We start from the raw sequence: 15,039 nt of genomic DNA on the forward strand, positions 1-15,039 counted from the left end.
TGTGGCACCACCGTGGCTCCCCACCTGGAGGCATGTCCAGCCTCCAGCGCCCTGCGCTGGCCAGAGTGCCCCTCTCCTATACCTGGCTATTCGGGTAGACACAGGCCAGCAGGTGGGGCCTGAGCGAGTCTGCCACTGTGACTCAGGTGGAGGTGGCAACCTCGGGGTGACCTGACCCCAGTGGGAAACTTCTGGGGACACTTCAGGGGCAGGCACAGGATCCTGAGGCCCGCCCTGTGGGTTACTTACTCGGCCTCAAACTGGTTGGGGGTTATGATGTCCGCCACGGGCACCACCTTCTCTCTGTACACCGGGAGGAGGTCCTCGGGAACGTACTGAGCAGCACAAGAGACAAGGGGGACTCACTCACGCTGCAGAGGCTCGCGCCACTGGGCAGCGGGCAAGGCCGACACAAGGGCAAGGGGTCCTGCAGGAGGCTGGGGTGGGCAGAGGAAGAGAAATTCCAGGGTCAGGGGTCTGGGATGGGAGGTGGGCGAAGGTCTCAGCCAGGGGACAGTGGGCCAGAGCACAGAGGAGGAGAGAGGCCGCGGAGAAACAGGAGAACCCAGAGGATGGGGAGAGGGGTCCTGAGGCCAGGGTTGGCCAGGGTGGCCCAGGGTGCATCTGGGTCTGGGAGCTGACCCGCACATCTTCTGGTATCTACGGAAGCCACGGCCGTGAGCCACACCCACGATCAACTCATTTTTGTCTTAAATTGTCCAACAAACAGTTTGACCTAACAGCATTCTTTAGCTTCCACATTTCTTTAAGAAGGACCCCAAAGCCAAAGTCCAACATGAGCGTGTGAAATGACTCTGCTGCTTTATGGGTACTTCCCAGCTGCCGCGGAACAGCTGGTTTCTAATCCTTCCCCTTCATGTAGCTTGGGGACCTCCCTGGAGAGCCAACGCCCCTACAGATGTACCTGTGCCTTGGTGATCAGAGAGCTCCCAGATGCCACTGCTCCAGCCACAAGCTGGAAGGTGCTGAGAATGGGTGGGGCGCAGCCAGCCCACCCAGGCCCTAGCTCTTGCCTCAAGTTGGACCATGATACCAACGGAAGGTTCTTCAAAACCTGGTTTTCAGCTGGTGCCACAGTGCACACCTATGAGCTCCCACGATGTGGGAGGCTGAGGCAGGAGGATGGCAAGTTTGAGGCCAGCCTCAGCAACTCATCAAGGCCCTTAGCAACTTAGCAGGACCCTCTCCCAAAATAAAATAAAAAGGACTGCAAAATGCAGTTAATGGTTCAATCCTTAGTACCAACACACACACACAAACAAAAAACCTGATTTATTCAGCCAGGCACAATGACACATGCTTGTAATCCCAGCTACTCAGAAGCAGAGGCAGGAGGATCTCAAAGTAGGCCAAGGCCAGCCTGGGAAACTTAGCAAGATCTTATCTCAAAAAGTAAAAAGGGTTGGGAGGTCACTCAGAGGTAGTGTGTTTGCCTAGCATGAGTGGGGAACCGGGTCTGACCCCGTCGGATTCCTCCTTTAAATCCGTGTAGGAACCTGAGATTGTGGGTTCTTTCCACCTCTGAACCTCACGCTTAGGCTGCACTCAGATTACAAGGAAAAATCAACCTGATCAAAACAAGGACAGGTCCTAGTCAACGAACTGGACGGGCCTCGGCTCTTTAGGGCCCAAACTCCAGCATCCTGAGCCCAGCACAGGGAGCAGCACCAGGAACAGGCAAGGCCTGGAGCCGGGTTCCAGAAAACAGGCCCCGGGGAAGGTGCCCGAGAGAACACTGAGCAAACCAGAAGCCCATGAGCCACCGACCAAGTGGGGCAGGGAGGGCAGCTGCCAGGCGTGCCCTGTGCCAGTGGACACCATGCTCAGCTTCTGCGCCCGGTGATCTCCCAGCACACAAGAGAGACCAGGTCCACAGGCGGGCAGAAGGCAAGACGGTGCAGGTGCTAAACTGCCGACCTTGAAACCCACGGGCAGGACGGCCCGAGTTCCTCTGTGTCCCCACCTCTGTGAGGGCCACAGGATGGACTTCACCTGGTCCAGTTTGTCCTGTGCAGGGGCATTGCACCATGCATGTCTCGCCGCCTACTTTTGAACAGCTCGTGAGCTAAGAATGATTTTTAATTTTTAAATGTTTAGGGACAAAGGTAAGCAAAACCCACTTTTCAACACAGGAAATCAACTTCAGTATCTGCGTGTGACCTCCTCCGGGAGGTGGTGCCCTGCTTGCTCGCTGGCTCTGCGGCTGCCCTGGGGCTACAGGAACAGGGTGCCGCAGAGCCCAAGGGCTTATCCACAGCCTGACTGGCCCCCGAGCCTCCCCCACAGGCCCTGAGGTGTGGGCCTGTCTCTGGGTGTCACGGGGCCAGGCCAGGACCTCACGGCAGCACCAAGACTTACCATGAAGCCTTCGCTGTTCCATTTGTCACCCATCACGGGATCGCACACTGCGGAGACACAGGCCGCCGGTCAGCCTGGCGGTGCCGGCACCCCCGACCCCTTCATGCCACTCCCCTGCCAGATGTCTGTAAGGGCCGGTGGGCTCAGCAGCAGAGTGCTGGCCGTGTGAGTGAGGCCCAGCTTCAGCCCCCAGCCCCACGATTCATGGTGGTAAAACGTCAGTAAGGCGGTGACTGGGCGGACGGAGGAGGGCCGTAAGGGCATCCACGAGGGGAACCGCCACCTTCCCCTTCCTCCCGACTAACACTGCCTCCATCACACACGGACTCCCCACTCCCAGGCCACCCTCAGGCCCTGACTTTCCCAATCCCCACAGCTCATCTATGTGGAATCCAATCTGCCCTCTGGAGACTGGCTGCTTACTGGGTCATAGAGTTTCCTTTCTTCTTCTTTCTTTCTCTCTCTTTTTGGTACCAGGGATTGAACCCAGGGGTGCTTCATCACTGAGCCACATCCCCAGCCCTAGTTCTTGAGGCAGGGTCCCAGTAAGTTGCTGAGGCTGGCCTTGAACTTGTGATCCTCGTGTCTCAGCTCCCAAGCTGCGGGGATCATGGGCATGACCACCCCAACAGCCATTTCCTTCCTTTTAAGGCTGACTCGGGCTCTGTCTTTCACACCACCCTGTGCCTGTCCACTTTACCATCAGTGGACCCTGGTGGTTTCCACCTTTGTTAACACAGTGCACAATTGGTGGAGGGTCTGCCTCCGTTATTCTGGACCCACGGCAGGGAGGGAGCTGGGTCGTGAGGTGACTGCACGTGACTTTATGAGCGACTGGCAGACTGTTCTCCGTGGTGGCTGTGCCATTGCATATTCCACCAGCAGCGGCCAGTGCTTGCTGTTACGACCATGCGTGGGTGTGAAGCGGGGTGGGCCAGTCCAGGCACCCCCACCAGCTCCCTGCTGTCCCCGGCTACCTGGCTCCTGTGTTTCCTTGTCTAAGATGACTGGTTAACTCTGACCTAACTGAGGAGCATCTGCACCATTTCTCAAGTGACATGGAAGAGCATTGAGGGGCTCCTGAGCCAGCACAGCAGTCCCTCCCCTCCCTGGCCATGGACAGGCCAACCCAGGTCTCCCGGCACTGGCCTGCACAGCAGCATGGACAAAGCAACAAGCTGAGGCAGACCCGCCACTGACCGGGGGGACAGGGTCACCATGCCCCTGAAAAAGGTCCTCAGTCTGCAAGTCTGACGACACTGGCCCTATTCCAGGTGGCAGGATGGGCCCAGGGCTGCCTGGCCACGAAGGAGGGCTGCTCTATGCAGACACACCCAGACGTGGCCAGTCCCCTCACCCCCTTGCAGCCTGGCCCTGCCTGCGTGATACCCCACGCCCATGCCCTTAGGGTCATGTGCAGGCACATCTTGGGGACCCCAACTTTTAGCAATTAACTCTTCTCTCTCACATGCCCGAAAGACCCAGAAAACGTTTCCCGCTCCTTTGCACAGCCACAAGGTTCTCCTGGACACCAGTGGACAAAGCTGACTGGCCAGGAGCAGAGCGGGAGGGGTGGCCAGGAGGAGGAAGCTGGGCCTCCCTTCCTGTGCTCCAGGCCAACCCCACTCAGCGTGACAGGTGCACCCTGGCCACTCGGGCCAAGAGCAGGCTGGTCCAGCACCCACCGTACACGAGCCTGGAGTTCTGCTGCTTCAGCTCCCGCACGATGTCCACCACCATGGCCAGGAAGGACTTGTCCCGGGTGTAACCTTCAGGGGGAAGAAGCCAGATTACCCTCTTAGTACAGCTGCTCGGCAACCACGGGGGCCTGGGCAGCACAGCAAGGCCTGTGGCCAGGCAGCGTGGGGGGACCAGTCCAGGGTCATGGAGGGAGACCAGGCCTTTTTCTTTTTCCCAAAAGAAATGCAACATTTGAAATGAATGGACCCCTGGGTGACCTGAAGACGACTGTTCTTCCTTTCTTTTATTTTCTACCTTCGATAGTGAGCACGTATCACTTTTAACCAGGTATTTTTTAAAAGTCCCTTCTGGCCCCCTTCCAGCCCAGCAGCACCCCCAACACCCACCTGTGCTGCCCGCCATGGCCCCAGGACACCCAGGACCCAAGCCAGGCCCAGAGTGGCAGGCCCAAGGCCACCAAGGATGTGACATGCCTAGGGCACTGAGAATCTCCCTGAAGAAAGCAGGGACCAGGTGCAAGCCTGGGGAGGGGGCTCTGGCCCTCGGCGGCCACTCGCCCTGGGCACGCACCCGTGAGCACATAGTCATACTTGTTCACGCTGTTCAGCTTCAGGCCTTCATACAGCTCCTGCAGTTCATGGGCATTCAGCACCTGACCCTTCCAGTGGGCGTAGCCTGCAGGGGCGGCAGATCACACAGGCCTGAGGCACGGGGGCCAAGGGCGTAGTGGCACAGGCCTCTCTGGTGGCCATCTTAGCCCAGGGACAACAGCCCACCCTCCCTGGGGATGCCCAGTGGGCAGCCCTCCCCTGGAGCTGCACAAGGCCTAGTGAGGCAGCCCAGGCACAGTGCCCCAGCAGGCCCCCAACACGTGTCCAGCGCCCCTGAGAGCCCCAGGTCCTGCACCCTTGTCTGCACACTCTGCTGGCCAGTTCCTGCTGCAATTGTGTCCGGTAGAACTGGGGTCCTGAGTGGGAAGGGCAGCCAGGCTGCCTGACCTCTCCCCAGGTTCTGCAGGAGTGGCTCAGTGCCCTCCCCCCATCTCCGGATCCGGTCCCCACTGTGTTCCTGGGCATCAAGCGGGGCTGCTTCACCCAGCACTGGGCACCCTGTCCCGACACCTCCACCACAAGGTTACTGAGTGACAAGGAAAGCCTTAGACCAAGCCGGACAAGAAACAGACCCAAGTGCCCAGCCTGCCCTTGACCAACAGGAGTCCAAGCAAGGTGTCCACTCCAGGACTGCCCGCAACCTGGGGTACACCTGAGGTGCAGGACGCTGCAGCACTGCTGGGGGGCACCTGTGCATGCCAGGGGAAGCCAAGTGTGGAAACCCCACCTCTCACCACTCCCCCCACCCAGGGGCCTGGCGTCCCCGACTCACTCCCCCGAACACACGATCACACAGCCTTTCGGTTCTGATTCTTGGAACAGCAGAGTCCAGGGGTGGGAGGCGTCAGACCATCCGACTCCCTGCATGAGGGCCCTGTGACACACCTCCCCGAGTGTCTGGCCTGTGTGGTGACAGCTGTTCCCATGGCAAAGGACCCTGGCTTTCCCAGGCACCATCCTAAGGTGTCTGGAACAAATGCCATTCTCCAGAACAGCCCCAGGGACACGCGAGGGTTCGGCTGCCCCACCTGGCAGAGGCACCCTCAGGTTCTGACTGAAGAAGGAAGTGCAGGACCCCAGGTACGCGGTGGACCGGCCAGACAGAAACAGACTGACCCCCGGCTACCAGCTCAGCTGGTCAGGAGCCTGCCCCTCCAGGCTCCAGCTGCCCACTATCTGGGATGCCCCTGGGCCCTGGGCTAGCTTTCCTAAGGAGACCTGAGGCTGCCACCAAAATCTCACAGGCCTAGTGGTGCGGGGTGCAAGACAAAAAGGTCCTTCCTAACCCTTGGTCTCAAACATCCTTCCAACTGCACACCTGTGTCCTGGTGTGCTCAGGCACCTGTGACAGGTACACAGACCCCGCTGAGACCTCTCACATTCTGGAAGCTGGAAGTCTGGGATCAAGGTGTCTCAGAGCTGGTCTCTCCCAAGCCCTCTCCTTAGTTCAGATGCCATCTTCCCCTGTGCATCTGGGTCCTACGGCTTCTTCTTCTTTTGTTTTTGGCAGTAGGAATTTAACCCAGGGATACGTTTTGGTATCAGGGACTGAGTCAAGGGTTGCTTAACCACTGAGCCACACCCCAGCCCTTTTTAGTTGTTGAGAGTCTTGCTGAGTTGCTTAAGGCCTTGCTAAGTTACTGCTGAGGCTGGCCTTGAACTGGCAGCCCTCCTGTCTCAGCCTCCTGAGCCACTGGGGTTTCAGGTGCGTACCACCAGGCCCAACTCTGATGTGTTCTTCTTATGAGGACAGTTGTGTCAGGGCCACCCCATGACCTCATGAACTTTAATTAGTGCCTCTAAAGGCCTCATCCACATAAAGTCGCATTCTAAGGTCCCGGGGATTAGGGCTGCAACCCAGGAATCTAGAGTGCGGACACAGTTCAGCCCCTGGCTCACTAGGAGGAAGGTGAGCCGCCAGCACCCAGCCAGGTCCCAAGCACAGGCCCCACGGCAGAGCACAGGATTCCTAGAGAGGTGGCTTCTGGGCTGATAGATTTTGGATCTGCAATGTCCCCAAAGGTCCATGTGCAGCATGGTGCTGTCGGGGGGCAGGGGGGCTAGTGAGGTTTTTAGGTCGCTGGTGCATGCCCTCAGAAGAACGGTGGGCCACCAGTCTCCTCCTTTTATGCTTCCTGGACAGAAGGTGAACGGTTTCGCTCCCCCCGGGCTCCCCTGTGATGTGCCGCCCCACCACAGGCCCCAAAGCGCCAGAGCCAACCAGCCTGGGGTCTGAGCAGAGCCAAAGCAAACCTTCCTCTAGCCAATGAGTCTGAGAGAGAGACCAGACAAACACGAAAGGCTGGTCCCGGGGGCCTCCTGCACCTCTCTTGTGACTCAGATGGGTCCAGAGCCTGCGAGAACCTTCTAGAAGGGACACTCGGATCCTTTAGTCAACCCACAGCAGCAGAGAAGTGGGGGGCAGGTTTCCCACTGCAGTCCCGCCCCCGGGTAGTCCCAAGACTCCTGCCGCCAGCCCTCTCCAGTCCTCAGGCTCCCTGAGTCCACTCTGGCAGCCCCTGGCCAGCTGCCTCACTCTCCAAACTCCAGGTGACAAGACAGTGTCCCAGTCCCAACCACCAAGCCTCAGCCCCGCCAGCTCCATGCTGTCCGCTGGAGATGGGGACCTTGGGAACAGGAAGCTCTGGCAAGGCCTGTTAAGGAGCAGCAGGAACGCGGGGTACAGGGCTCTTCCAGCTCAGCCACTCTGCAGCTGGGGACAGCAGGACACAGGGAGGCTGAGGCCACCAGGCCCAGAGAGGTCCTTTCACAGGGCTGTCCCTGTGGCATCAGGCCCCGACTCCCCAGGGCTCCCCTCGGCCAGGCAGAGGAGTGATAAAACCCAAGCGCTCAGTCTCCACTGAGCTCCCAGCAGATAACACATCACATGTTGTCACGGCTCCTTGCTGGGGGTCAGGTGCAGCCTGAGCCCCATCACCTTTCACCCCTGGTTGATGTGTACACTGCAGAGCATGGAAGTGTCCCACGGCCCGATTCAAAACAGCCCAAAGCTGGACGCAACCAGAAGGTGCCACTGATGGCTGGACAACAAAATGTGGCCACCCCGGGGGACCCCGCTCACCCGGGAAGGACAGGGAGCACCCCAGGCTGGGACGCGGACAGCTGCTTCAGTGAGAAACGCCACATGTGGAGACCTTGTGTCCCTGACCCCATTCACAGCAACGTCCAGTAGCCATTCAGATGGAAAGTAGGCCTGTGGAGGCTGGGAGAAGCAGCTGACAATCTTCCTTCATTCCTGTATTTACTTTTTAGCTACCAGAGTTGAACCTAGGGGTGCTTAACCACTGAGTAACACCCCAGTCCTGTTTATTTGTATTTCAAGACAGGGTCTTGCAAACTTGCTGAGGCCAGCTTTGAACTTGGGATCCTCCTGCCTCAGTCTCCTGAGCTGCTGAGACCACAGCTGTGCACCACTGTGTGCTGCTCTGATGATAGCAACATTCTAGAACACCGACTGTGAAGATGGCTGCACAATTCTGTGGATACACCAAACCCATAGACTGCTGGGCACAGTGGCACACACCTGTAATCCCAGCGGCTCAGGAGGCTAGGCAGGAGGATGGTGAGTTCAAAGCCAGCCTCAGCAAAAGTGAGGCACTAAGCAACTCAGTGAGACCCTGTCTCTAAATAAAATACAAAATAGGGCTGGAAATGGGGCTCAGTAGTTGAGTGCCTGAGTTTAATCCCTGGTACCCCCACCCTCCAAAAACCCCAATGACTGTACACTTTGATGGGTGAATTAATCACATGATACATGAATATCATAATAGAATTGTTTTAAAAAGGGGAGGGCAATAAATATGTTTAAGTCAAGAAGTTTCTTCTGGGGGCTGGGGACATAGCTCAGCTGGTAGAGTGCTCGCCTCGCATGCACAAGGCCCTGGGTTCAATCCCCAGCACCACCATCACCCCCCCCCCAAAAAAAAGTTTCTTCTGGTCCAATTAAAGGAAGATTATACAAAAATTAATAATTAGCATTTAGAAGTGTGTTTTTGATTACATTGATTTAATGTAACAATTGATTTTCAAAAATAAATAAATAAAAATAACAAGGCGGAGGGGGCTTCTAGCCTGGAGGAGAGGGCAGACCCTGGAGTAGGGCTCAGAGCTGCTCGGGCACTGCCCACCCAGGAAGTGCACAGCAGGCAGCAGAGCAGGGGAGCCTCAGTGGACCCTGGCTGGCTCAAGTGTCCTGGCTCAGGGCCATGGGGCTTTGTGGCCCAGGGCAGAGACAGCACGTGGCTGAGCCTGCGTGGCCAGTCCCACGTGGGACCACATGACAGATCCTCGCTGGGCTGAGGCAGCACAGTGCTGGCCACGATGCTGGCCGTCACTGACATGGCGGTACGCCTCTCCTGCACGAGGGGCCTTGGCGGCTGCTTCTGGGAGGTAGGGAGCAGGTGAGAAGCCCCGCACTCCAGGAATGAAGGTCATTCAGTCAAGGACCTGCAGGTCCGCCACCCAGGACACAGCCTGCGCAGCTTGTGACGCGAGGACAGAGATGGCGGCATGAGGTGCTCCACCGGCCCCAGGGCTGCAAGGTAGGGGCTGTCACTCATCCACCAGCTCCATGGCTGCCCAGGGGCCGTACACCTTGGGGGCAGGTGAGAGGCGCCAGCCTTGCTTCTGAGCAACGGTGTGGTGGGGCGAAGGATGGGAACAGGTAAAGAGCCCATGAGGCAGGGGTGAAGTGAGGCCTCCCCTACAGGCTCACCCCTCAGTCGGTGGCCCTGAGACAGAGGCACCATGAAGCCCCAGTGAGGCTGCACAGCCAGCCAAGCCCAAAGACCACATGTAGGGTGCTGGCAGCCAGCCCCAAGTGGGCCACCTGGGGCCCCCGGGACCAGCCCAGCCCCCGTGGTGTCTGGAGGTGGGAGCTGGGGCACAGGCACTCGTCCACTCAGGGGATCCCCCAAGCCATGGGGTGGGCCCCAGTGAAAAGAAGCCCCAGCGCCCTTGCCCTCACCCAGCACCCGGAGGGCTGCCCAGCACCGAGGGGTCTGGTTTTCATCTTACCTCCTCTGGGTCAAGCCCAAGGCCTTTCTGTCTCAGATTCCCAGGGTGCCACCCAACCACAAACGGAGGAAGCTGCAGGACCTGGAGGGCAGCTGGCCACATCTGCAGCCTGAGGCCCTGCCCTGCTGGAATCGGCAGGGGGCAGCAGGGGCTCATGGGCAGACGTGCCCATCTCCAATGGTGCTGAGGGGCTCCTTGCAGTCCTCAAGCGCAAATGTAGCCACTCAGTGTGCAAGCCGGTTTTGCTCTCTTACTTAAACCATGGGAATGGTAAAAACAGCAGTCAGAGCCCATCAGTTTCTGGACGTCTCTGGACTTAGAGCCCTTACTGACAAGTAGAGGCTCCATCTGACCCTGGCACCCACCCCAGGTTATAAGGTTAATACCCCATCCAGGTATTAACCTCCCTGGAGCCCTCCAGCACCCCTTCCTGGAGCACCCTGGAGCCTTCCCGCACCCCTCCTGGGAGCACCCCGGAGCCCTCCTGCACACAGGGCTGCAGCCCACCCTGCGCGTCCTGCTGGGCTCAGAACAATGTCAGGGGCATGTCACCCTGGCGAGTGGGGTGGACTCCACACACAGCCCCTGAGGGCACACAGGACAGGTCGGGGCTGTGGGGTGCACACCCTCCCTCCAGACAACCCCTCAGTGCTCAGAGCAACCAAGTCCTCGGAGTCCCCATGAGCACACACGCCCCGCTCTGTGGCACTGGTGTTAAAAATCCAGACTGCCTAGAGGCTCACCTTGGAACATAAGGGACCTCCTCACACCCACAGCGCCCCCTGGTGGACAGGGTGTGAACAGGCCTCCCGCAGGGCTGACCTCGCGGGAGGACAGTGCTCCTAGCCAGGTACCAGCCCTGGGGCTCACCCATGGAACTCTCTCCCCCAGCTGGGCCTTGGATCACCACCCTGGTTTTCAGAGGAGGACACTGAGGCACAGAGAGGCCCTGTCACCTCTTCTAGGTCACACAGCTCCAGAGCAGCAGAGCTGAGATCCAAACCCAATAGACATCAAGGATGAGGAAACCCTAGCTCCTGCCCCCAGACTCAGTATAGGGTGACATTTTGAGGCCCTCGTCCATAGGAGGATGGCACTCTGGCTCCCAGGGGCCCATGCCACCTACCTGTGCTCAGCTCTACCTCAACTGCTGCTCGAGGCCTTACCTGTGTGATTTGAAAACTGGACAGAGTTCACCGCGTCGATCTCAAATCCCAACACCTGCAAGACAGACAGCAGGACGGGTGTGCGAGCCCAGGGTCGGGGGGCCCTGATGACAGCCCGAGCACCTGCCTGGAGGAGGAGGAGGGGAGTAACGGGGACGGTGGGTGCGGCTCTCCCTGACCTGATGACCCCTGGCACTCTCGGGCCCCAGGAGCCCAGCCAGGGGCTTCCCGTCCTTTGTTTAGGAAACTCATGGGGCTCAGCAGCCCAGAGGCTGAGGCAGAGCCCCTGTCCAGCTGAACTCACTGAAGGGGTCATGGATGATTCTGAAAATTCCACCAAATGAAATCATTCAAGGAAACCAATATAGTACGGGGACCAGCTGTGAGGCCATCTTTGGTGCCAGATTTTCAGTTCCCAGCCTCCACCCTTCTGAGGAAGTGAGGCCCGGGCCGGCCAAGCCACCTGGTTGGCCATCCCTGGTCCTCATGCGCCAGCTGGCCCGAGGTTCCCCGAACCACCACGGCCACCTAACCCTCACTGCTCCCTGGCAGGGAGTCCCCTACTGGCCCTGATGGGGTCACTCAGCCAGGGCAGCTGGGCCCTTGAGACACCCTGGTCTGCGGGGTCATGTGGGGGGTCTCTGTAGTCAGGGGAAGCAGATTCACTCTCAGGGCAGGAAGCAGTTTATTAAAGAAAATTAAAACCTGTGAGTTTAAAAGCTTACGTTTTTCTAAAAGTAAGAGCACTTTTCTGATGGAGGGAGGAAGGGGAGCCACGTCTGCAGGGCCGGCGGCAGGCCATGCTGTGGGAGTCCTCCCTGGCTCCTCCCACTTCCCTGGCCTCTCACATTCAGTAGGTAGGACTCCCTCGGTGCCCCTCGGCTGCTGGAGGAGGTAGACACCAGACACAGGAGAGAGGACACTCTTCAGCCCATTACCTGGATCACTGCCAGGCCTACCCACCTTGCCCACCTGCCTCTGCCAGGCTGGTCCTGCGGGCACCATCACAGTGAACCCACAACAGTGGCCCTGCCAGAGAGTCCCCTCCCTGGTCGCACACTGCCCACTGCGCCCCTGAACAGAGCCAGCCATTCCAACTGCCTAGGGAACTACTCAGCCCGGAGCCAGTCTCCTGTCCGTGGCCCTGTGCCCAGTGTTGGGGCAGCAGGCCCTCCCCACCCCACCAGGCAGGGCCATTCGCTGCAGGAGCGCAGGGCGCAGCATACACAGCAGGGCAGTGTGCAAGGGTCAGCCACCCGTGGGCCCTGGCTCTCCTGCTGGCCCTGCGAGCGCCCAGGGATAGCCTGGGGCCTCCCGCACCCCACCTGCCTGCCCACACCAGGCTCGGGCCATCCTGTCCCCGTGTCAAGGCCAGACATGCCATCAGCCCTGACTTGGGGGCCACGGACTCAGTCATGCCACAGGCAGGTGTTCAACTGGACTGGGAGGCTCAGGGCTGTCCCCGGGCGCTGTACTTGGGGAGGGTTGGCCACCTGCAATCAGGACAACTGGCCATGCCCAAGGAGCTTGAGGCTCATGCTGGCCAATCCTCCCACCTCCCGTGCCTCCTCTGCTGGAAGACACCCCACCACCATCTCCAGGTCATCCCTCCTCCTGCGTGCACCCCTCCATTTCTACCACCTTCCTGAGAGCTCACCTGCTGGCTGCCTCGACCTGCTCTCGGCTCCCTGTGGCTGGCTGTCCACCCCCGAGGGGCCTCTGACTCCCACACACAGCCACATCACACCCCCTTTACCAGGGAGTACCCCTGCCAGCCTCTCCAGAGGGCGCTGAGTCTCCCTCTGCCCCCGTCCCCACTCCCAGCCAGGTCTACGGTGGCTCCTTCCATGCTTAAGTCACCAAAGGCTTAAGTCACCACTGAAGAATCCACTAACCAAATATGTTCCACACTGGCAGGTGCCACCAACCCAGGGAGAGGGCCTGGTGGGCATGGGAGCCGGGGCCTAGGCCTCAGGGAGAGCTGAGTCGAAGGCCGCCCACTCCATCCACTGGTGACTTAGAGGTAGCCCGCCAGGGAGGAGGGAGGGGACAGAGCTGGGAGCATGAAAGTCCCACCAACCAAGTGTGAGGACTTCCAGGTAAACATGGCTCAGAATCAGACCCTCCCCTGGGCCAAAGTCCCAGGAAATGAGAACAAGGAGCTCTGGGAAACAATTGGCAGGTCAAGGGGACGAGGCAGCAGGAGACAGCAGGTCACCAAGCTGCTTTTCTGGTGCCTATTTCCATAGAACGTTCCAGAAAAACCTTAGGACCTGCGGCGGGCAGAGAGAAACGGGTCACCTCCCCGGCCGAAGGTGCTGGACAGAGGGCAAGAGCACACGTGGCAGACACAGACAGAGGCGGGCAGCGTGTGGGAGACAGAGAGAGACAGAGCAAGTGAAAGACAGAGAGACACAGAGCATGTGGGGACAGACAAGAGACAGAGCGTGTGAGAGACAGAGACAGAGGCAGAGCAGGTGGGAGAGGCAGAGGCAGACAGGGTTTGTGAGAGACAGAGTGTGGGAGAGACAGACAGACAGACAGAGGAAGGCAGCGTGTGTGAGAGACAGAGAGACAGAGACAGAACATGTGGGAGAGACAGAGATATGCAAAGACAAAGCGTGCGAGAGGGCCAGAGACACGCAGAGACAGAGGGACCCGTGGAGCATGTGAGAAACTGAGAGCCAGGCAGAGACGTGGGGCAGGAGGCGGGCAGCAGAGATGGCAGCTGTGTCCCAGCCACGTGAGAGCAGCCGGCCGGGTGCCCTGGCATTCTGCACATTCTGTCTGCTCCGTGGGTGGCGTTCACTTGGAGCTGAGCCACTGGACTGTACACTGACGATCTGTGTTCACCAAGGTCATTCCAAGGACTAAGCCGGTCCATCACTAGAACAATCAACAAAAATCAGCAGTCCCATCACAGAGTTCGCTTGCCTGGCCGGGGCCCCTCTACGCCACGCGGCCTGCAGCATCTCAGTCCCTGAAGACTGAGGAAGCAGATTAAAGCCACGTGACACAGTCCTGGAGATCCTGACAATTCTGGGTGTGGACACTCAACCCTCGTGTAGAGAAGGAAGCTGCTGTCCTCTGCTTTCAATGACAGCTAAGGGGCTGAGATGCGCTTGGCCTCTCCGTTCCAAACGCCGCCCCATCAGCTTCTTCAGCGCCACATGCCTGTGGCAGCACCCCAAGTCACCTGTCAGTGCTGCACTTCAGCCACACTCGGGAGGAGGCAAAGCCAGGCGGGCTCCTGGGCTCAGACCCATGTGGGCACTGGGCTCCGCGAGGCCGGGGCCCTGACCAGGCCCTTCCCGAAGGCCCCTGCCTCGAGCTGGGAGGGCACTGATGCTCTGCCCTCACTCACAGAAGCCCTCGCCAGGGAGGCCCCATGGCCCCCAGCACAGGTTCCCAGCACGGCCCCTCCCTGCTTTCAAGTTCTAATGGCCCCAGCCTCTTCCTTCACCCCAGGCCAGCTGCTGGCCCCTGGGTCACCACTGGGTTCCCTTTTTGCCTTTTCTGGCCTAGCAGCTGCCTCATTAGGCCATCTGCTCCCCACCACCCCTCCAGGGAGCCGCAGGCTGCTCCTTCAGCTGAGGGTCAGGAGACGGTGGGCAGCAGGCAGACACAGGCCCCTGCCAGGGTGCCCCAGACCCCTGACTCACACAGCCACCTCAGGCCATTTTGGGGACAGCACTGCTGGTCTGTGCCTCCTAAGGGAGAAATCACCTTGTGTCACAGAAAGCCTGGTGCCCCAAATGGCCTTGGGGCCCCCTGGTTCAAAAGTGACCCCAGTGGCCTTCACCTGCCCTGTGTGGCTTCTGCATATGGGTGAAACCTGAGGTGGCCTCTTTCCCAGGACTGATACTAGCCAGGCTGGTCCCACCCAACTCCAGTGGCTGCTGGGCGGAAGGGGAGGCCCGAGATGTGAAAACTGCGGACTCTGAATGGCTGCGTGGAACCGGCCTGCACGACTGCACCGCTCCCGTGGCCCGGAGCACCCCAAGGCCAGCAGACCTCGCCTCTTCCCAGCTAGCTCACCGCACCTCACCATCACTTACGCCCTGCAGCATGGAAGCCTCTGCTCTGCACAGCGGCCCTGCGCCCTGTGCCGCCTGCATCTCCCCCCATCTCCCGCCACAGCTCCA

At 59.4% G+C, this 15,039-nt stretch overlaps 1 protein-coding gene across 1 annotated transcript in view; it reads right to left on the minus strand.

Moving 5' to 3' along the window:
- The window catches only part of LOC143388570 (pyridoxal kinase-like), a 151,386-nt gene that overhangs the window by 5,507 nt on the left and 130,840 nt on the right, over positions 1-15,039 (minus strand). The window contains exons 2-6 of the mRNA XM_076842251.1: positions 10,895-11,017; positions 4,651-4,755; positions 4,065-4,148; positions 2,380-2,426; positions 250-335 (exon numbers count right to left, since the gene is read on the minus strand). Coding sequence (XP_076698366.1) covers positions 250-335; positions 2,380-2,426; positions 4,065-4,148; positions 4,651-4,755; positions 10,895-11,017 — 445 coding nt within the window. The remainder of the gene's footprint in view (positions 1-249; positions 336-2,379; positions 2,427-4,064; positions 4,149-4,650; positions 4,756-10,894; positions 11,018-15,039) is intronic.

The sequence above is a fragment of the Callospermophilus lateralis genome, unplaced genomic scaffold (assembly GCF_048772815.1).
Source record: "Callospermophilus lateralis isolate mCalLat2 unplaced genomic scaffold, mCalLat2.hap1 Scaffold_64, whole genome shotgun sequence".
NCBI lineage: Eukaryota > Metazoa > Chordata > Mammalia > Rodentia > Sciuridae > Callospermophilus > Callospermophilus lateralis.